This window comes from Panulirus ornatus, chromosome 33, assembly GCF_036320965.1.
Source record: "Panulirus ornatus isolate Po-2019 chromosome 33, ASM3632096v1, whole genome shotgun sequence".
Taxonomy (NCBI): Eukaryota; Metazoa; Arthropoda; class Malacostraca; order Decapoda; family Palinuridae; genus Panulirus; species Panulirus ornatus.
This window is the reverse complement of record NC_092256.1, coordinates 7,443,423-7,468,016: the sequence shown is the minus strand read 5'-3', so window position 1 is coordinate 7,468,016 and position 24,594 is coordinate 7,443,423. Positions and strand designations below refer to the sequence as shown.

Sequence of the window (24,594 nt, the reverse complement as noted above, 5' to 3'; positions counted from 1 at the left end):
TGTAGGCTTTACAAGAAGCTTATAAAGTCCTGGTTTTGACACTGTAAGCTTTAAAATAAGCTTATAAATCCCTGACCACGATAATGTAGGATCTACAAAAAGCTTATAAAGTCCTGGTTATGACACGGTAAGCTTTAAAATAAGCTTATAAATCCCTGACCACGATATTGTAGGATTTACAATAAGCTTATAAAGTCCTGGTTATGACACGGTAAGCTTTAAAATAAGCTTATAAATCCCTGACCACGATATTGTAGGATTTACAATAAGCTTATAAAGTCCTGGTTATGACATTGTAAGCTTTGAAGTAAGCCTATAAATCCCTTACCACGATATTGTAGGATTTACAATAAGCTTATAAAGTCCTGGTTATGACACTGTAAGCTTTAAAATAAGCTTATAAATCCCTTACCACGATATTGTAGGATTTACAATAAGCTTATAAAGTCCTGGTTATGACACGGTAAGCTTTAAAATAAGCTTATAAATCCCTGACCACGATAATGTAGGATCTACAAAAAGCTTATAAAGTCCTGGTTTTGACACGGTAAGCTTTAAAATAAGCTTATAAATCCCTGACCACGATATTGTAGGATTTACAATAAGCTTATAAAGTCCTGGTTATGACACGGTAAGCTTTAGAATAAGCCTACAAATCTCCCGTCACGCTATTGTAGGCTTTACAAGAAGCTTATAAAGTCCTGGCTATGACATTGTAAGCTTTGAAGTAAGCTTATAAATCCCTGACCACGATATTGTAGGATTTACAATAAGCTTATAAAGTCCTGGTTATGACATTGTAAGCTTTGAAGTAAGCCTATAAATCCCTTACCACAATATTGTAGGATCTACAAAAAGCTTATAAAGTCCTGGTTATGACACTGTAAGCTTTAAAATAAGCTTATAAATCCCTTACCACAATATTGTAGGATCTACAAAAAGCTTATAAAGTCCTGGTTTTGACACGGTAAGCTTTAAAATAAGCTTATAAATCCCTGACCACGATATTGTAGGATCTACAATAAGCTTATAAAAACCTGGTCACGATACTGTACGCATTATTCTATACATAAATCCCTGACCATGGTATTGTAGGCAACACGAAAAGCATATAAATCCTTGGTTACGTCACTGTAGACATTAAGATAAGCGTATCAACTCCTAGTTACGTTCTCGCTGGCACTACGATAAACTTATAGATATCTGGTCACGCTGTTGTAGGCAATACCATAAGCTTATAAATCCCTGGTAAGTATACTACAAGCAATACAATAAGCTTATACATCACAATAATGTAAGCAGTACGATAAGCTTATACATCACAATAATGTAAGCTGTACGATAAGCTTATACATCACAATAATGTAAGCAGTACGATAAGCTTATACATCACAATAATGTAAGCAGTACGATAAGCTTATACATCACAATAATGTAAGCTGTACGATAAGCTTATACAACACAATAATGTAAGCTGTACGATAAGCTTATACATCACAATAATGTAAGCTGTACGATAAGCTTATACATCCCTTATAATCTATTATAGACCGTACGATAAGCTTATACATCACAATAATGTAAGCTGTACGATAAGCTTATATATCCCTGGTAAGTATACTACAAGCAATACGATAAGCTTATACATCACAATAATGTAAGCTGTACGATAAGCTTATATATCCCTGGTAAGTATACTACAAGCAATACGATAAGCTTATACATCACAATAATGTAAGCTGTACGATAAGCTTATACATCACAATAATGTAAGCAGTACGATAAGCTTATACATCACAATAATGTAAGCAGTACGAAAAGCTTATACATCACAATAATGTAAGCTGTACGATAAGCTTATACATCACAATAATGTAAGCAGTACGATAAGCTTATACATCACAATAATGTAAGCTGTACGATAAGCTTATACATCACAATAATGTAAGCAGTACGATAAGCTTATACATCACAATAATGTAAGCAGTACGATAAGCTTATACATCACAATAATGTAAGCTGTACGATAAGCTTATACATCCCAGGTAAGGCTATTATAGACCGTACGATAAGCTTATACATCACAATAATGTAAGCTGTACGATAAGCTTATACATCCCTGGTAAGTATACTATAAGCAATAGGATAAGCTTATACATCACAATAATGTAAGCTGTACGATAAGCTTATACATCCCTGGTAAGTATACTACAAGCAATACAATAAGCTTATACATCACAATAATGTAAGCTGTACGATAAGCTTATACATCACAATAATGTAAGCTGTACGATAAGCTTATAAATCCCTTATAATCTATTATAGACCGTACGATAAGCTTATACATCACAATAATGTAAGCTGTACGATAAGCTTATACATCACAATAATGTAAGCTGTACGATAAGCTTATACATCCCTTATAATCTATTATAGACCGTACGATAAGCTTATATGTCACAACATTCTAATCGATACGATAAGCTTACAAATCCCAGGTAAGGCTATTATAAGCAATACGATAAGCTTATACATGACAGCATTTCAATCAATACGATAAGCTTGTGAATCCCTTATCACAATATTGTAAGCTATAAGATAAGCTTACAAATCCCTTATCACAATATTGTAAGCTATAAGATAAGCTTACAAATCCATCAGTACGTTGTTACAGGCATTGCGATAAACTCATGAACGCGTGATCGTGAAAGTGTGGGCTAAACAGTAGTTTCCTAGTGATATCGTCTTCGGTGTCTAAGTAACACCACAGCTCCCTTGCGCGGCGCGATGCCCTTCATCACATGACCGACTACCAGCGTTCACTGTGTGGGTCGCTTGTGTTATCTCGTCAGTCAGCGTCCGGAGGAGAGGCGAGGATGTGGTGGTCCATCAGTCCCCGCTGGTCAGCCCTCCCCTACCCGGGTGAAGGATGAGGCCAGTCAGTAAGAAACGGTGGCATTCACGTGAGGGTACATGGGACCACAGATGACAGGGAAAACTGTTGCTCGATAATGACGTTCTCTGTTGATATATATATATATTTTTTTCTTTTTTATACTTTGTCGCTGTCTCCCGCGTTTGCGAGGTAGCGCAAGGAAACAGACGAAAGAAATGGCCCAACCCCCCCCATACACATGTATATACATACGTCCACACACGCAAATATACATACCTACACAGCTTTCCATGGTTTACCCCAGACGCTTCACATGCCTTGATTCAATCCATTGACAGCACGTCAACCCCGGTATACCACATCGCTCCAATTCACTCTATTCCTTGCCCTCCTTTCACCCTCCTGCATGTTCAGGCCCCGATCACACAAAATCTTTTTCACTCCATCTTTCCACCTCCAATTTGGTCTCCCTCTTCTCCTTGCTCCCTCCACCTCCGACACATATATCCTCTTGGTCAATCTTTCCTCACTCATCCTCTCCATGTGCCCAAACCACTTCAAAACACCCTCTTCTGCTCTCTCAACCACGCTCTTTTTATTTCCACACATCTCTCTTACCCTTACGTTACTCACTCGATCAAACCACCTCACACCACACATTGTCCTCAAACATCTCATTTCCAGCACATCCATCCTCCTGCGCACAACTCTATCCATAGCCCACGCCTCGCAACCATACAACATTGTTGGAACCACTATTCCTTCAAACATACCCATTTTTGCTCTCCGAGATAATGTTCTCGACTTCCACACATTCCTCAAGGCCCCCAGAATTTTCGCCCCCTCCCCCACCCTATGATCCACTTCCGCTTCCATGGTTCCATCCGCTGCCAGATCCACTCCCAGATATCTAAAACACTTCACTTCCTCCAGTTGGCAGTTGAGGATATAATTGTTGTACATGGGGTTTTCAATGTTGGAAATGGTGTACAGCTTGTAGATTTGTGTGCTAAAAATGTACTAGTGATTGGGAATACTTGGTTTAAAAAGGAGAGATATACATAAGTATACGTACGTAAGTAGGAGAGATGGCCAGAGAGCGTTATTGAATTACGCGTTAATTGATAAGCGCGTGAGAGACATTTGGATGTTAATATGCTGAGAGGTGCAACTGGAGGGATATCTGACCATTATCTTGTAGAGGCAAAGGTGAAAGTTTGTAGAGGTTTTCAGAAAAGATGAGAGGATGTTGGGGTGAAGAGAGTGGTGAGAGTAAGTGAGCCTGGAATGGGGACTTGTGTGAGGAAGTACCAGGAGAGATTGAGTGCAGAATAGAAAAAGGTGAGAGCATATGATGTAAGGGGAGTGGGGGAGGAATGGGATGTATTTAGGGAAGCAGTGATGACTTGTGCAAAAGATGCTTGTGGCATGGGAAGCGTGGGAGGTGGGCAGATTAGAAAGAGTATTGAGTGCTGGGATGAAGAAGTAAGATTGTTAATGAAAGAGAAGAGAGAGGCATTTGGACGATTTTTGCAGGGAAATAGTGCAAATGGCTGGGAGATATATAAAAGAAAGAGGAAAGAGGTCAAGAGAAAGGTGTAAGAGGTGAAAAAGAGGGCAAATGAGAGTTGGGGTGAAAGAATATCGTTAAATTTTTGGGAGAATAAAAAGATGTTTTGGAAGGAAGTAAATAAAGTGCGTAAGACAAGAGAACAAATCTGAACATCGGTGAAAGGGACAAATGGGGAGGTAATAACAAGTAGTAGTGAAGTGAGAGGGAGATGGAGTGAGTATTTTGAAGGTTTGTTGAATGTGTGTGATAATAGATATAGGGTGTCTTGGTGTGCGACGTGAGAGGGTCAGGGAGAATGATATGGTAAACATAGAAAAGGTAGTGAAAGCTTTGCGGAAGATGAAAGCCGGCAAGGCGGCGGGTTTGGATGATATTACAATGGAATTTATTAAAAAAGGGGGTGACTGTTGTTGACTGGTTGGTGAGGATATTCAGTGTACATATGGTTCATGGTGAAGTGCCTGAGGATTGGCGGAATGTATGTATAGTGCCACTGTACAAAGGCAAAGGGGATAGAGGTGAGTGTTCAAATTACAGAAGTATAGGTTTGTTGAGTATTCCAGGGAAATTATATGGGAGGGTATTAATCGAGAGGGTCCAGGCATGCACAGAACACCAGATTGGGGAGGAGCAGTGTGTTTTCAGAAATGGTAGAGGATGTGTGGATTAGGTGTTTGCTCTGAAAAATATATGTGAGAAATACTTAGAAAAACAGATGGATTTGTATGTAGCATTTATGGATCTGGAGAAGGCATATGATAGAGTTGATAAAGATGCTCTGTAGAAGGTATTAAGGTATATGGTGTGGGAGGTAAGTTGCTAGAAACAGTGAAAAGTTTTTATCGAGGATGTAAGGCATGTGTACGAGTAGGAAGAGAGGAAAGTGAGTGGTTCCCAGTGAATGTCGGTTTGCGGCAGAGGTGTGTGATGTGTCCATGGTTGTTTAATTTGTTTATGGATGGGGTTGTTAGGGAGATGAATGCAAGAGTCTGTTGTGGATGAGGGGGCTTGGAAAGTGAGTCAGTTGTTGTTCGCTGATGGTACAGCGCTGGTGGCTGATTAGGGTGAGAAACTGCAGACGTTGGTGACTGAGTTTGGTAAAGTGTGTGAAAGAAGAAAGCTGAGAGTGAATGTAAATAAGAGCAAGGTTATTAGATTCAGTAGGGTTGAGGGACAAGTTAATAGGGAGGTAAGTTTGGATGAAGAAAAACTGGTGGAAGTGAAGTGTCTTAGATATCTGGGAGTGGATCTGGCATTGGATTTAACCATGGAAGCGGAAGTGAGCCACAGGGTGGGAGAGGAGTCAAAGGTTCTGGGAGCGTTGAGGAATGTGCGGAAGGAGAGAACGTTATCTCGGAGAGCAAAAATGGGTATGTTTGAAGGAATAGTGGTTCCAACAATGTTATATGGTTGTGAGGCACGGGCTATAGATAAGGTTGTGTGGAGGAGGGTGGGTGTGTTGGAAATGAGATGTTTGAGGACAATATGTGGTGTGAGGTGGTTTGATCGAGTAAGTAATGAAAAGGTAAGAGAGATGTGTGGTAATAAAAACAGTGTGGTTCAGATAGAAGGTGTATTGAAATGGTTTGGTCACATGGAGAGAATGAGTGTGGAAAGATTGACCGAGAGGATACATGTGTCAGAGGTGGAGGGAACGGGAAGAAGTGAGAGACCAAATTTGAGGTGGAAGGATGGAGTGAAAAAGATTTTGAGCGATCGGGGCCTGAACATACAGGAGTGTGAAAGACGTGCAAGAATAGAGTGAATTGAAACGATGTGGCATACTGGGGTCGACGTGCCGTCAATGGATTGAACCAGGGCATGTGAAGCGCCTGGGGTAAACCATGGAAAGTTTTGTGGGGCCTTGATGTTGTAAGGGAGCCGTGGTTTCAGTGCATTACACATGACAGCTAGAGACTGAGTGTGAACAAATGTGGCCTTTGCTGTGGTTTCCTGGCGCTACCTCGCGCGCACGTGGGGGAAGGGGTGTCATTTCATGTGTGGCGGGGTGGCGGCAGGAAAGGGTGAGGGCAGCAAGTATGAATATGTAAATGTGTATATATGTTTATGTCTGAGCATGTATATGTATGTATGCGTTGAAATGTATAGGTATGTATATGTGCGCTTGTGGGCGTTTATGTAAATACATGCGTATGTGGGTGGGTTGGGCCATTCTTTTGTCTGTTTCCTTGCGCTACCTCGCTAACACGGGAGACAGTGTCAAAGTATAATAAAAATGTATCATCACACGAGCCAGCTTTCTTCGAATTAGACATCCAGTCGATATGTAAACGTTTGAACCGTGTTTACATTGGACATAACCTGAGGTTACTTATTCCTGTCGTCACTCACTCTGGATGTGGAATAATTTCTCATTTCTGTACTGGTTCCCTTTTTATTTTTCTGCTATGATTTCCAGTCCGTTCTGTCTAAAGTTAGCTGGTGTTCTTGTAGCTGAAGCATTGTTTCGTGATTAATTTTTGATCATTAAACTTGATAAGGAAGTCTTAGTTTCTTGAAAAGAGGACAAAGGGAGTCGTCTGCACCTTTCCTCAGATGGCTGGTTACCCAACCCTGGTATTGATCAGGCAGCTCCTCTCCTCTAGATTCATTTAAGCTTATCTTCATTTTTCCTTAGCTTTATAATCGGGAAATAATCTGGAAGCCACAGTTGTACAAGCTATTTGAGATGCACCCCAGCCAAAGTCTTATGTAAAGTGAGTATTGTTTTCGCGGTTATTTATGTAAACTTTCTTGCTATGGATTCCAGCTTTCTCTGTGCTTAATTAATCGCATTTAAGCATTGTTTTGTGTACTGAAAGACCCAAAGATCCATCTCTTCAACCGCCTGTGACTGAGCTTTACCTAACATCCTCTATTCATGATGCTGCTCGTATAACCGATGCATTTTCTCTGCAGTGAATATCAACTGACACGTCCCTGAACAGCGGGTTAACCTGACAAGAGCATTTTTCAAGCGTTTGCGATCGTCTGTGGATGTGGCCTTCCAACTTAGTTTTTATATCTTTTGTGTTAACTGAGGCCCTAACCAAGGCCATCCCTTAGCCTAAACCAAATACCCATTTTATCAACCAACCCCTAAGGATGGAGGAACAGCTTGGTTGACTGTGGACCAACTGCAAGAACCATGATTTGAACCTACGCGCTCGACTCTAGCTGGTCCGTGAATGCATGACAGTCAGGAACGTTAACCGCTGCAACCACATGTTGTCGACAACCTTTGTCACCGGAAAAGATCGTGAAGAGAATGAGGGCAAAGACTGATCCCTGTGGCACCCCACTTGCTACTCCCAGCCACTCAGACGCCTTACCATGTGACAGAACCAGTTGTATCCTACCTCTAACCTTGTCATGAATCAATTCGCTATACCTAGTCCAAGTACCACGAGAAGACTTTAGATAACAGTTATATATATATATATATATATATATATATATATATATATATATATATATATATATATATATATATATATATATATATATGAGAGAGAGAGAGAGAGAGAGAGAGAGAGAGAGAGAGAGAGAGAGAGAGAGAGAGAGAGAGAGAGAGAACTTATCAAAGGCTTTCTGATAGTCTACGTAAACTACGTAAACTACATCCCAGATGTAGCAAACGAGGGGGAGAGATTCGACCGAGTTGGGAAGGCAGGATCTACCGTCGCTGAATCCATTTCTATCAGCAAACTGTTTTATACCGAAAAAAAAAGGCCACATTTTGACCCGGAACGATGATATCCATCATTTTCTTTATTACTGACGCCAGGCTAACTTGCCAGTATATTTGATTGGGTGTTTCTATCTTCCTTCCTGAATACTGACGTAATATGTGCCTCCTGTCGCTCAACACTTTCCAGTCCTTGACTGATTTACTGATTTTTATATTTTGGTCATCGGATGAATCATTTCACTGACCTATTTCAAGACCTTAGGGAGCAGATCGTCTGGGTCAACTGACTTGTTCGGATGCAGCTTTGGAAAATATTTCCTTATTTCGTGGCTATCTATTTCTATAAGCTTAAGCTTATCTTTCTCATTGCCTGCAAGCGAATCAAACAATTTCTGGTTAGTAACATATTTAAACGATTTGAAAACAGAGGTGAAGGATTTACCTAATACTGAGGACATTTCGATGGTGTCTTGTGTTAGTTTTCCGCTGATATGTCGCAAAATGGGCCCACAGTCTCCCTGGACGCTCTTTCTTCTCCTGTATGCAAGAAATTCCTTCGGATTCCCTCTAGTATCTTAGACTATCTTCATCACGTTCGCGTTTACTGCTTCTTCACTTTCTTGAACTTGATGCATTTATCACAGCTCTTAAGGTTTACCGATACAATGTTTGTCTACTGTATGTATTTTTCCTTCTACCAACTAGTTCTATTAACTCTAGTGAACCATGTTTGTTTGATGACACCGTAGTTTCGTTGGAGATGCATTGGCAGAGTTCTCCTTTAGTGTATTTTAGTATAATTTTGTAAATGCTTTACGTTCTGTTCGGTGGTACCTGAGAATAAAACCTCTCTGCATTTTCTTCAGTTGTCCTGCCTCTAGAACAGGCATCCAATCTATATCTCGATGATCTTAACACATATTAACGACAGCTGACCTTTCTGTGGTGAGGGAGCCATCACCACGCTATCATAAACCTGAAGGTTTACGATGGCAAACCTGATTATATGATGGTCACTTTTGATGATAACTTTTCCACCCACCTCACCCTCGTGTATCATGGCCATGTCTCTGATTAAATTATGAGTTAGTCTGATTTCTCTGTGGGATATCTAGAGTCTGGTGTGAAAGTCATTCTCTCAAAACATCAATCATCGAATCTCCCTCATGGCTTCCTATCAGAAAATATTCTAGTCTAAATCAAGAGAGTTAAAACAGCCAAAAATATTAAAAGAATCTTTCTCTCTAGTGATTCCTTGTTATATATATATATATATATATATACATATATATATATATATATATATATATATATATATATATATATATAAATATATATATATATATATATATATATATATATATATATATATATATATATATATATATATATATATATATCTTTTTTTTCTTTCTTTACATCTTATTCTCATATATTGCTCGCTTGGCTTAGTGTCATTCTATTTCATCTAAACCCGGATGTATCTTGAATTATGGGCCTCCGACCTCCGCTTTACATAATCCCACTTAATTCTTTCTTGTCAAAGAGATCCATCCTCTGTGTTGTGATTGCTGTCAGAGAGACCCACGCTCTGTGTTGTAATTGCTGTCATAGAGATCCATCCCCTGTGTTGTGATTGCTGTCAGAGAGACCCACGCTCTGTGTTGTGATTGCTGTCAGAGAGACCCACGCTCTGTGTTGTGATTGCTGTCAGAGAGACCCACGCTCTGTGTTGTGATTGCTGTCAGAGAGACCCACGCTCTGTGTTGTGATTGCTGTCAGAGAGACCCACGCTCTGTGTTGTGATTGCTGTCATAGAGATCCATCCCCCGTGTTGTGATTGCTGTCAGAACGACCAACGCTCTGTTCTGTAGGTGTTGTCACAGAGACTCGTCCTTGTCATGTGGATGCAGGTATCATGTATGCATCACGTTCATCTCACTGGTGTCAGTGTACCATGTTGATCACTAATTTGGTATGAGCGATTATGTGAAATTTCCTGGAGTTTGCCTCTGTGATTAGCTCATCCCATGGCTAAATCATGCATCGAGTGCTCGTACTTAACACGTCAGGTTCACTGTTCGATTCAGCATGGTCGAGACAACAGATCAAGCTATTTCCCCCCCTGACTACCATCTATCTTGCTGCACCGGAATATGAGATCGGGATGATAGACATTGCTGAACACGCAAACCTGTTTAGTAAGGAGGTGCAATACGGTGATTTGAAGAATCTGTTTTTCCTCAGATTGTTTTGTCAGGATGATTATTGAATGATTATGACCAAACGAACCACCTGACTGGTTGTTTGCCCCGATCAGATCAGCACAAAGTGACTGATGACCTGGGGTCAACACGTACTTGTATTTTGCTCAGACTGCGTTGGGCTGGGGTCAGTTAGACCTATATCTCAATTTGGATTAAACTCTATTCTGTCATGAACTTGACTAAATATGTTCATAATGTGTTTGTCTAACACTCTATCCAAACAAGCAGTACCTACTCTGCTCAGACGCCATCCATCTCTGCCAAACAAGTTTGTGTCGCTACTCATGTCTGACCTCACCCTCGCAAATTCCCCTCACCTATGACCCTCCCCCGACCACCAGTGCTGGAGTCATCCCTCTGAAGGATATGATGAGCTACGTTCGTCCTCAAACCACCATACGAGTTTCTTAGGTTTACTTAAGACAGTTTAATCAGATCTACCACTGATGAGGTTCCTATGTGTTCATTGTAGACTGTCACAGTTCATGCGTCATCAATGAGGTGATTAAACCTTGAAATAATGCCGCTGACCTGAGTTCCTGGATCGACCTCACTTGTTTTCAAGTCACCATCTAGCACAACTTTAGGCTCGTCGAGATTTACTTCATCTCGTACGTCAAACTTGTTCTACCTCACCGTTTCACTATTCTAGCCTTCTAGCATTACAACAGGGTGGGACACCTCAGGATCCTGGCAGCGGGTGTCTGCACGAACCGACACTGAAATCTGATTTGTGCTTCCAAAAGTTTTATCAATGTGACTTGATAATGACGCCTCCATCTCGCTCAAGTTCTTAGTGCTTTAGTTCTTAGTTCTGTCTATTTCCTTGATTACTCCTGCTGAGGATAAAACCATTCTTGATTACTCCTGCTGAAGACAGAACCATTCTTGATTACTCCTGCTGAAGACACGAACCATTCTTGATTCCTCCTGCTGAAGACAGAACCATTCTTGATTACTCCTGCTGAAGACAGAACCATTAGTGATTACTCCTGCTGAAGATGAACCATTCTTGATTACTCCTGCTGAAGACAGAACCATTCTTGATTACTCCTGCTGAAGATGAAACCATTCTTGATTCCTCCTGCTGAGGATAAAACCATTCTTGATTCCTCCTGCTGAAGACAGAACCATTCTTGATTCCTCCTGCTGAAGACAGAACCATTAGTGATTACTCCTGCTGAAGATGAAACCATTCTTGATTATTCATGCTGAAGACAGAACCATTCTTGATTACTCCTGCTGAAGATGAAACCATTCTTGATTACTCCTGCTGAAGACAGAATCATTCTTGATTATTTTTGCTGAAGCTAAAACTTCTTTGATTACTCCTGCTAAAGATGAAACCATTCGTGTTGTATGTCCTCTCTCACACTTAACTATGCATTAGTAGACCAACGTCTTGCTACCATGAAGAGTTGTTGGAGCGAGCACCCCTCCTGCACAGCCCTTACTCTCACTATGGTTGAACCTTTCTCATTCATCATGGTGGCTCTCAGAGAACTTTGATGTGTTTCTTGCGTTTCTCTCTGCTTGACGATGCTGCTCCCAGCTTCTACCCATCTTTCCATAATGATCTCTACTGAACATCATTTTCAAACAAATGAACTTCACCACTTCCACTTTTACCCCACTGAAAATGTTGCTGCCCCAAGATTGTACATCTAATCTACCACCGGTCGTACTGACTCTCTTAAAACTGATGTTTCAGTACATGTCTGTCTCTTCTGAAGCAAATGTGCTCTCTTTGCCTCTCTATAAACTGGTATGTGCTGACTGACTGTCTCTTTTGAGACATGCTATAGTGATAGTCTTCTCCCAAGCTCATGTGACATTGAGAATGTCTACCTAATGCACACAAGGAACGTTGCCCCTTACATACATTTCGTCACAGCGTCCCTTCCCCACTCACACCATCAAGGCGACTTGCTAGCCTGTCCAGTTTGTGGACACTATTTCCCCACCTCCCCTAAACATTCTGTCTTAACGGCTGTTGAGTTTCTCTCCATGGTCTCTGCATCTCAAGCGTTGATGATTCGTGGAAACGAACGTTTACTCCTGGATGACTTGATACACTTCTAACGCACATCGAGGTACATTTCAACCTGCTTCCTTGTGCCAGTAATGGTCAACACTTGAGGAGGGTGAAGGTAGCCACACATCAGTCGAGGGCGTTTGCCAGGAATCTCTATCAAACCCTATGATACACGCGCTTAAAGTGACTGCCCCTCATTGGTAGTTGGCTTATATGACAGTTTTATACTACTCAATAATACTTGTGTTAATTCTTCGCCATCGAAAGATAACATTATGGAACTGTGGAGTTCATATCACCACCTAAGAACAAAGAACTAACATAATTTAAGTACTTAATTCACGTTATGATTTCTGTCTCGTATATCAGTCATCAGTCTATATATATATAGCCATAAATCCAACAACCAGCAATAATTAGTGATATTTAGCCGTGTAAGTGATGTAAAAGAATCTAATGCCATCCATTTTCCACGACTGCAGACAAGAGGTTCACATACGCTAGATGGCAGAGAGGGTGTCAAGATGAATGGCTCTGTGACAGTATGGTCCATAACCTGGATGATGGGGCTGTGGAAATAGACTCTAGGTACAACTATATATCAACCCCTCACCAGGCTCACCTGGGTGATGGGGTTGGGGAGGTAGAGTCCAACCACCCCAACACATCAACCCCTCACCAGGCTCACCTGGGTGATGGGGCTGGGGAGGTACAGTCCAACCACACCAACACATCAACCCCTCACCAGGCTCACCTGGGTGATGGGGCTGGGGAGGTAGAGTCCAACCACCCCAACACATCAACCCCTCACCAGGCTCACCTGGGTGATGGGGCTGGGGAGGTAGAGTCCAACCACACCAACACATCAACCCCTCACCAGGCTCACCTGGGTGATGGGGCTGGGGAGATAGAGTCCAACCACCCCAACACATCAACCCCTCACCAGGCTCACCTGGGTGATGGGGCTGGGGCGGTAGAGTCCAACTACACCAACACATCAACCCCTCACCAGGCTCACCTGGGTGATGGGGCTGGGGAGGTAGAGTCCAACCACCCCAACACATCAACCCCTCACCAGGCTCACCTGGGTGATGGGGCTGGGGAGGTACAGTCCAACCACACCAACACATCAACCCCTCACCAGGCTCACCTGGGTGATGGGGCTGGGGAGGTAGAGTCCAACCACACCAACACATCAACCCCTCACCAGGCTCACCTAGGTGATGGGGCTGGGGAGGTAGAGTCCAACTACACCAACACATCAACCCCTCACCAGGCTCACCTGGATGTTGAGGTTATGAAGACAGAACCAGCCACCCCACCACACTAACCCCACACACCAACCATCAAGAGGAACATACCTGAGATGATCATCTTGCCTGTGTTGTCCTGCCAGAAGACGACGGGTCGAGGGTACGCCGTCACGGTACAGTTGATGGCCACGTCATCCCCGCGGTACACTCCGATCATCTGGTGACTCACATACACAGCCGGCTCTCGGTCTGTTGGGGCAGGGTACAGCGTTACTGTCGTGAACGGTGGTTGTGGGCGTGACACGGGTTGTGGAGGCCTGGGTGTGGGCGTGACACGGGTTGTGGAGGCCTGGGTGTGGGCGTGATACGTATACAGGTAGCGTGGGTGTAGTCTTACGTCTGGCATTGACAGCGTCTTGTGTCGGGATATAAAGAGGTTGGAGTGTTATGAGCTGGGATCTGGGCTAGGAGCTGGCTGGGGTCTCGGGCTGGGTTGAAGTCCGGGTTGGGGTTTTCATTAGTTGTGGGTTAGGGACTGTGTTTGGGGTCTGAGGTGGGGTCTGGGTTAGGATACATTAGAGGCTGGGCAAGTCCAGTGCATCAGGAAATGGAACACAGGTTGGGGAAACTTGGGTGTGAGGAAGAAATGACAACTGTCAAAGGATTCAAATGGGGCGTCGGCTGCAAAGAAAATGAGCTTAGAATTACTGGTTAGATCTACAAGGTGTTAGAGGTGTTGGCGATCCAAGGCTGATAAGTGTTCGGTGGTGAGTTAATCACAGAATGTGTCGGAGCTGCTGGTCGGATATAGACTGAGGAACAGCAGGGGTTGAAGGGTGTCATTGGGGTTAGAGTTAAATGGGTACAATGCTGACGATACTGATGGGGTACACGATGGAGAACAATAGGGATCATGTGGTGACAGGCATATCCAGGATAACAGAGAACAGTTCTGAAGGCCAGGGTGAGGTATACACTTAGGACAACACTACCGATGAGGGAACCCGACATGTTGGCCTGGAAATATATGATGGCTGCAGATTAAAACCAAAACCTACACTAAGTATCTTTTTTGATTAGCTGGAATGAATTCTTCTTAGTATAAAAACACAAAGACAGGAAAGTCACCTGAACTAAGTCATAGATTTTTGTTTAAGCCTTTACACACCCAGGAAAATCAAGAACGCCAGTACCTTACTCTATGAAAACCAGAAGCTTGAAAGATAAAACAGGTCTGGCGTTGTGAATAATGAAAGTAGCAGCGTCTCTTCGGCCCAGCCGGTAATGGGAAGATGTTCTTATCGGACCATTTCCTTAATAATTCATGCCTGGGTAGCTGGCTGCTGCTGGGCAAGTATATGGTGAACGTCGGAAGCAAATGTGGGTGGAAACCAGCCTCACTTACAGTGCAGTTCCATCTTATTTCTCGCAGTGTTTGCCTTTCTTATCATTTTCTTCCTTATCGGATGATGATGTGAAAACTATCTTAGTTTCTTTTATGTTGGGGGCTCAAGGCACGCAAAAAGTCCACATCAAGGCCAAGGTCATAGTTATTGGGAAAGACAAGGGAGGACTGAGAGCTCGAAAGAATTGAGATGTAGGGAAATAAACCAGGTATTCCCAATCACCAGTCCTTTTTCAGCACACAAATTCAGAAGCTCTTCACCATTACCAGCTACAACACTGAACAACCCATGTACACCTACTATTCCCGCAACTGCCACATTACTCACCTTTGTATTCAAATCACCTATCACTATAACCCGGTCTCGTGCACCAAAGCTGCTAACACACTCACTCAGCTGCTCCCAAAACGCTTGCCTCTCATGATCTTTCTTCTCATGACCAGGTGCATGGGCACCAATAATCACCCATCTCTCTCCATTCACTTTCAGTTTTACCCATATCAATCGAGAGTTTACTCTCTTACACTCTATCACATACTCCCACAACTCCTGCTTCATGAGTAGTATTACTCCTTCCTTTGCTCTTGTCCTCTTACCAACCCAAACCACTCTTCCCTTTTACCCTTGAGCTTCGTTTTATTCAAACATACTACATATCTCTCCTTTTTTCTCATCTTGGTTGCATTCACACACATATCTAGACACCCCAATCTGAACCTTCGAGGGGGATGAGCACTCTCTGCATGACTCCTGTTTCCCCTTTTAGAAAGTTAAAATACAAGGAGGGGAGGGTTTCTGGCCCCTCGCTCCCGCCCCCTTTATTCGTCTTCTACGACATGCATATATATTCCTATGAGTCCACGGGGAAAATAAAACACGATAAGTTTCATTTTCCCCGTGGACTCGTAGGAATGTACTTGATCACGCGCAAAATTGTGATCCTTTCAAATATATATATATATATATATATATATATATATATATATATATATATATATATATATTATACTTTTTATTATACTCTGTCGCTGTCTCCCGCGTATATACCCATATTCACCCGTATACACCCATATACACACGAATATACATACACGTCCACACACGCACATAAACATACCTATACATCTCAACGTATACATATATATACACACAGACATATACATGTATAGACATGTACATGATTCATACTGTCTGCCCTTATTCATTTCCGACGCCACCCCGCCACACATGAAATGACAACCCCCTTCCCCGCATGTGCGCGAGGTAGTGCTAGGAAAAGACAACAAAGGCCACATTCGTTCACACTCAGTCTCTAGCTGTCATGTATGATGCACCGAAACCACAGCTCCCTTTCCACATCCAGGCCCAACAAAACTTTCCGTGCCTCACATGCCCTGGTTCAATCTACTGACAGCACGTCGATCCCGGTATACTACATAGTTCCAATTCACTCTATTCCTTGCACGCCTCTCACCCTCCTGCATGTTCAGGCCCCGATCACTTAATATCTTTTTCACTCCATCTTTCCACCTCCAATTTGGTCTCCCACTTTTCGTTCCCTCCACCTCTGACGCATATTTCCTCTTTGTCAATCTTTCCTCACTCATTCTCTCCATGCGACCAAACCATTTCAAAACACCCTCTTCTGCTCTCTCAACCATACATCTCTCTTACCCTTTCATTACTTACCCTATCAAACCACCTCACACCACGTATCGCATTTTTGCTGTCATCCCTGCGTATTGCGTAACGATGCCAATGACATCTCTCTGTTACAGTTTTTCAGGTCTGGCTAATGTACGTATATATATGTATGTATATATATATATATATATATATATATATATATATATATATATATATATATATATATATATTTATATCTTATCTTTACATGCCTTACATTTGACAGTGCTAACACTCCCAATTGTTGCATGATTTGGCCTGCTATATATTAAGGTCTTGCTGATAGTGTTACTGTACAGGAAAACAACATTACAGGCACTGTTTTTTCGGACTTGTCTTAGACTAGCTAAGTTGAGAGAATAGGGCAATGCTAGACATTTATACTTCCTCATTTGTCATATTTTTGTTACAAGAAAGATAAAATGTCTTCCTAGCTTTTCAGTAAGCTTTGTTCACAAACCACTTGGGAGACAATAACTGCTTAAACACTGTCAGAAGAACGATCACCCCAGAGACATTGACAATACCGCTATATATGTATTTAAGGAAGCAGTGATGGAATGTGCAAGAGATGCATGTGGCATGAGAAAGGTGGGAAGTAGGCAGATTAGAAAGGGTAGTGAGTGGTGGTATGAAGTAGTAAAGTTCTTAGTGACAGAGAACAGAGAGGTGTTTGGACAATACTTACATGGAAGGAGTGCAAATGACAGATGTATGAGAGAAAGCGGCTGGAGGTAAAGAGGAGGTGTAATGGTTGAAGAAGAGGGGAAATGAGAGTTAGGGAGAGAGAGTATCAGTAAACCTTAGGGAAAATATAAAGATGTTTTGGAAGGAGGTAAAAAGCGTGCGTAAGACAAGAGAACAAATGGGAACATCGATGAAGGGGGCAAGGGGGGAAATGATAACAGGTAGTGATGAAGTAAGGAGGAAATGTAGTGAGTATTTTGAAGGTTTGTTGAATGTGGTTGATGATAGAGTGGCAGGTATAGGGAGTTTTGATCGGAAAGGTGTGTAAAGTGAGAGAATCAGGAGAGTGGTTTCGTGAAGAGAGAAGAGGTGCTGGAAGCCTTGTGGTAGATAAAATCCAGCAAGGCAGCAGGTTTGGACGGTATTGCAATTGAATCTATTAAGACAAGGGGTGATTGTGCTGTTGATTGGTTGGTAAGGATACTCACTGTATGTGTGGATCATGGTGAAGTGCCTGATGATTGGTGGATGCATATACAGTTCCAATGAACAAAGGCAAAGGGATAAAGGTGAGTGTTTAAACTACGGAGGTATATGTTTGTTGAGTATTCCTGGAAAATTGTATGGAAGGGTATTGATTGAGAGGGTGAAGGCTTGTATAAGGCATCAGAATGAGAGTAGCAGTGTGGATTCAGAAGTGGCAGAGGATGTGCGGATCAGGTGTTTGCTTTGAGGAATGTGCGTGAGAAATACTTAGAAAAACAGATGGATTTGTATGTGGCGTTTATGGATCTGGAGAAGGCATATGATAGGGTTGATACCGATGCTTCGTGGAAGGTCTTAAGAATATATGGTGTAGGAAATAAGCTGCTAGAAGCAATGAGAGGTTTTTATCAAGGGTGTAAGGTATGTGTACGAATAGGAAGAAAGGAGAGTGATTGGTTCCTAGTGAAGGTTGGTCTGAGGCAGGGTTGTGTAATATCCCCATGGTTGCTTAATCTGTTTATGGATGGAGCGGTTAGGGACGTAAATGCAAGAGTTTTGCAGAAAGGCGCGAGTATGCAACCTAATAGGTATGAGGGAGCCTGGGAAGTCAGTTGTTGTTTGCCGATGATACAGCACTGGTGGCTGACTGAGTTTGGAAAAGTGTGTGGAAGGAGAAAGTTAAGAGTAAATGTGAATAAGTGCAAGGTAATTAGGTTCTGCAGGGTTGTGGGACAAGTTAGTTGGAGATGAGTTTGAAAAGAGAAGAATTGGAGGTAGATATCTGGGGGTGGACTTAGCAGCAAATAGAATCATGGAAGTGGAAGTGGAGTCATAGGGTGGGGGAAGGGGCGAAGGTTCTGGGAGCGTTGACGAATATGTGGAAGAAAGAACGTTATCTCGGAGAGCGAAAATGGGTATGTTTGAAGGAATAGTAGTTCCAACAATGTTACATGGTTGCGAGGCATGGGCTATAGATAGGGTTGTACAGAGGAGGGTGGATTTGTCGGAAATGAGATGTTTGGGAACAATATGTGGTGTGAAGTGGTTTTATCGAGTAAGTAATGAGAGGGTGAGAGAGATGTGTGGTAATGAAAAGCGTGGTTGAGAGAGCAGAAGAAGGTGTATTGAAATGGTTTGAAATGAATAATTGAAATGAATAAATGAATTAAATACATATATACTGACATGGAGAAGTGGTTAGCGTTATTGGCCATGGACCAGTACTGGCCCTCTTACGTTCGAGCTTGCATGGGTTCGAATCCTGGACGTGGCAGTCGACTCACAGCCAATTCCATCTGTTCATCCGCTCGTAGGTGCGGGTTGATAAATGGATGCCTGTCCTGTGCTTGTGCTATCTTAATCATATCCTCATAGGAGTAGAATTTCACAGTTTTGTGTCACACTGCCTTCATAATTTGCGCATCATCAGCAAACATGTTCAGGTATGAATCCATCTCGTCTGGTAAACCCTTTACGTAGCTCGGGAACAGTAGTGGTCCTTGCACTGAACCGTAGGGAACCTCTCTTGTCACCCTCGTTCGGATTAAGAAGGGTTCCTTGACAAGTATTCCATGACTCTTCCAAGTTAGGTAGCTGCTGACCTACCTGAGTAGCCTTACTCTAACTCCAGCTTTGTAGACAGTCTTCTGTGGGCATAGTGTCAAAGGCTTTCCAGGACTCCTGGAATATACAATCCACCTACACATCCTTTTTCCTACGATTTTGCTAGCACGTTCATAAACATCCCTCTAGGCTTGTCATGCACGATCTTTTCCTTCTGAACCCAAGATGTCCTCAACTTCAGTAGTTTATGTCTGATAAGTGCGCTTCTAACTGCTTCCTGCTTATCTTTTCCAGTATACATCAGGTTATACTTATAATTCAGGGCTACTCAGCCACCTTTCTGGAATACTGTCACAACACTGCCTCTCTCCCATACTAGTGGATCATATGTAATCAACTATTTGTACTACGCGGGGAAGTTATTTCACCCTCATGAGGTCCCATCAATAAGCTTTCTCTACCATCAGTCAGCTCTCTGAACTTCTGTGTGCTGGTAACATGCACCATCTCGCCACTCAGCCAGTCCCAGTCGTCCATCAACCTGCTAGGAATTCAATACATCTTAACTGAAATGATTCCTTCATAACTTCTTGTTATGCTGTCTGGTACCTCTGTCTTTGCACCACCTAAAGAACTGATCGCTGTCGACATCACCAAACTGATCTAATACCTTGATGGCTGGGATCAGGTTACCCCTTGGTCTTCTCTCTTCCATAGTGGACAACTTAATGATCTCCAGCCTCTATTTGTAGCTTAGTTCACTTTGATTCAGACACCGCTGAGTAATTACTATTTATGGTTATCAATTGTGTGTTACGGGGAGAGAGTTTTACACTCGTGTTGCCCCGTCTCTTAACCTTGTGTTCACTTGTATGTGTACACACACACACACACACACACACACACACACACACACACACACACACACACATACACACACACACTAGTCTCAGCCGGGTACTCATTTATCGACCAAAACCGAGGGGAGGATGAGCAGCTGGGGTTGGCTGTGGGCCGACTGCCGCTCTCCAGATTAGAACCTATGTGAGCCATTACACCGGGCCCGTGTGTGTATGTGTGTAACACTGCGTATATTCATGTGTTAACATAGGATAGGATGTACGTCACTATGTTAGAGTATAGTTATTTGTGTCATATTGTTGTCAGAATCGTAAATTATATGAAATGGCAGAACATGTCATTGTAGACCTGTCATACAACACTGAATATCATACCCATGAAACAGAGTCCCTCCTTCCCCTCCCTTGCTACTCCATCTCTCCCTCTTCCTAGTCTAGTCCCCATCTCTCCCTTGCTACTTCCCTCTCCCTGCCTCTCTCTTCCTACTGCCTTCCATCGTCTTCTCCTTTTCTCTCTTTCCTTTCCACTCTGCACAGCACAGCTTCTGTTACCTCCTTCAACCTCATTTTCCTTCTCATGTTTCATTTTCACTTACCTATGCTTTTCCACCTTTCCCTTATCTATCTTCCCTTCACCTCCTCTCTCTCCTTACCTTCACACTTTCATCACTCGCCTCCTCCACCTGGCTACTTCTCTACTTCCCTCCTCCCTTTCTTCCATCGCCTCCCCCACCTTTTCCCTTCCACATACCTCCACTCTCATGTTTCCTGACATTCTATCCCATCCTAATGTTACCCTTTCATCTTAGTCACATCACGTCCTTCCCACTAGCCCGCCCTTCCTTCGCTGCCCTCTGCCCTTCACTCCCTTCACGCCCCTACTCTCCGCCCCTCATCTCCTCTCGTCTCTGCCCTCCGACCTTAACCTCCTCCTAGTCCTTACCTACGCGTCCCTACCCACATCCTTTACCCTTCTCCCGTCCTTACCTACGCGTCTATGTCCTGCCCGTCTCTGCCCCGCCCGTCCCGACTCACATACTACTCACATCTGACATTGAGCACCATCCTCTTGCTGACGGAGGGGGGCACGGAGTTGTTGGCGATGCAGAGGTAGTGGCCCATGTCGGCCCTCGTCACGCTCTGGAAGGACAGCATCCCCACCGTCTGCTCCATCCCGCCCACGCTCTCCGTGTCGCTGGACGCTGCCGGAGCACAAGGGGCAGAGATTAATGTAAGGCCGTGAAGGTCAGGCAGGAGACGGTATGCTAATTAGCCAAAGCTTTCCGTGACACAGGTGCTGTTGGCTTGGGGTGGGATGGTTAGCGCAAGGGCGTCAGGCTCCTGAAGGAGGCTGAGTTTATGGGTAGAACATACCATAACACAATGAAGAGTGACACAATGAGAAGAATAAACGTAATTTGCCTCTTGCAAATAAATGTCATTTATGAAATACAATGAGTAGATCGATATTCTATAGATATCCACAATACTCTGAAAAAAGTAAGGAAGCTAAAGCTAAAAGAGGGTAGTAAGGAAGCTGAAAATGTAACAAAGGTCAGTGTTTACGTGGAAAAGACGCATAGTCGTCAGTGTACTACAAGATGCCACGATGCTCCAGCTGAACTGCTAGCACCGTGCTGCTCTTGGTGAGCTGTTGCTACCGCTGTTGCTACCGCTGTTGCTGCTGTTGTTTCTGAACTATAGCTCCTGCTGTTACTTCTGTACTACAGCTGCGTCTGTTGTAGCTGCTGCTGTATCATGTATAATGCTACTCCTGCTGTAACTTCTGTAGTTCATCTGCGTCTGTTGTGGCTGTAGAAGTATAACTATAGCTGTTTCTTCTGTTATTTCTGTATTACATCTGCCTCTGTTGCAGCTGCTGCTGTACTGTATATACTGCTGTCCCTGCTGTTATTTCTGTACTATACCTGAGCCTGTTGCAACGGTTGATGAAGTATATATATACTGCTGTTTCTTCTGTTATTCTTGGACTACACCTTCATCTACTGTAGGTGTTGATGAAGTATAGCTACTGCTGTTCCTGCTGTTACTACTGCACTACATCTACGTCTGCTGCATCTACTGCCACAACATAGATACCGCTGCTCCTGCTCCTGGTGTCTCGGTATTTTAGTTGTTTCTGCTGCTGTACTACAGGTAATGCTGTTCCCGCAATTGTTTATACGCTACATCCACGTCTGCTGCAGTTGCTGCTGAACTATAACCACCGCTCTTTCTATTGAATTTAAGTCACTGTTGCTCGATGATAGTCGGATGCAACACTGCAGTGATCACTGAATCACTGTTCATAATTGAGGATATAACACAGTTATCATGAATAGTTCGGGAATAATATTTTGTGTGCTAGGTGTACAAGCGAGAACGAAGAAACATCTCATTACACAGAAAGATACAGTAAGTAGTAGAGATGTTACGTAGGCGTGACGGCTCCTGTGTGCCGGATGAGTGGGAGGTAACATCTCATGATGCAGAGAGAGAGAGACAGAGACAGTAAGCAGTAGAGACAGTCTTGGCATCACTGGAGGTTGGTGATCCGCTACTTGGTTTCTCTTAACGTAGGACCCTGTCACGCGGACACCCAAGTGTACACGAGCGCAGGTGGAGGAACCCACCTCAAAGATATTTGCACTGAACGTTACCGCATCGTGAGACTCATCCCACTAGTGAGGAATACCGGGTTTAGTAACGTTTCCAGAGTGGATAGATTGGAAGCAGGTACTCTGGTGTGTGGCGTCGAGAGATGAGGTAGGCGGGGGTCAGATGGCGCAGGCCTGGAGCAGAATAGAGGCCACAACAGACTAGGGAAGGCTCGGGGGCAGTGGGCGTAGCGGAGATCAGGTGGGGCAGACAGAATGCACGGGAAAGGACGCAGGCTTGACGCAGGCAGGACACGGTGCAGGTCAGAGATCGCAGGCATGATGCAGGGCGAAGATACGGCAGCCTTCAGGGGTACATAGGCCACCTTTGTTTTCTACAGCCTCATCTCTGCGACAGATAGAATGTTCAGTCAGTGTATTTCCACGTCTGAAGGTAAGGACTTTCTCTACATTAAGAACGGACAGAAGGCATTCTATCTCTGAACCATCTTGATCGACCGGGACGACGTGAACAGTTCAGTAAACGTTCAGGTGATGGCAGTATCATCGGCTCTACATCACCACATCACTCGTTCGTGAGTAGCAGTTCTCGCTAGTATCCAATATTCAAGAACCTAACCTAATTACCATAGTTATAGTGCTGCTGCTTCTGCGGCTGAGCGACAGTTATTACCATCGCTGCTGCTGCTGAACTACAACTATTATCATCGCTGCTGCTGCTGAACTACAACTATTATCATCGCTGCTGCCGCTGAGCTATAGCTATTACCATCGCTGCTGCTGCTGCTGTTGAACAACAACTATAACCACTGCTGTTGTTACTGGGAAGCTACAGTTACTACCAAAGTTGCTGCCGAACAACATCTATTGCCACAAGTGATGATGCTCCTCATAATACTGAGCAACCTAACTTGATGATCGCCCCCGAAAAAGAAAACCCAAATCTTTCGACATTATTTTTGTGATTTATATCCTAAAGAAAACGGGGGTTGAGGGTGGGGCAGGGTCATCTGCAAGATAAACGCTATTTACGACTCCATAGAGAACATAAAGATGGAGGCTAACCACTAGCGCAAGGCAAGGAGGGAAGAGAAATTATGGAAAGAATATTTCTCAACAGAATATTTTTCACATGGAGGGAACATCTATCTTTTTAACACATACGAGTATGCTTATATTTCACGAAGTATATATATATATATATATATATATATATATATATATATATATATATATATATATATATATATATATATATATATTTTTTTTTTTTTTTTTTTCATACTATTCGCCATTTCCCGCATTAGCGAGGTAGCGTTAAGAACAGAGGACTGGGCCTTAGAGGGAATATCCTCACCTGGCCCCCTTCTCTGATCCTTCTTTTGGAAAAAAAAAAAAAAAACGAGAGGGGAGGATTTCCAGCCACCCGCTCCCTCCCCTTTTAGTCGCCTTCTACGACACGCAGGGAATACGTGGGAAGCATTCTTTCTCCCCTATCCCCAGGGATAATATATATATATATATATATATATATATATATATATATATATATATATATATATATATATATATA

At 43.0% G+C, this 24,594-nt stretch overlaps 1 protein-coding gene across 4 annotated transcripts in view; it reads right to left on the bottom strand.

Annotated features, from left to right (window-relative positions):
- LOC139759421 (protein amalgam-like) overlaps positions 1-24,594 on the bottom strand; it is a 440,638-nt gene that overhangs the window by 54,846 nt on the left and 361,198 nt on the right. For all 4 annotated transcript variants that reach the window (XM_071681518.1, XM_071681514.1, XM_071681515.1 and 1 more), the window contains 2 exons: positions 21,450-21,605; positions 13,824-13,964 (listed from right to left, as the gene is read on the bottom strand). In XM_071681518.1, the coding sequence (XP_071537619.1) occupies positions 13,824-13,964; positions 21,450-21,605 (297 nt within the window). The remainder of the gene's footprint in view (positions 1-13,823; positions 13,965-21,449; positions 21,606-24,594) is intronic.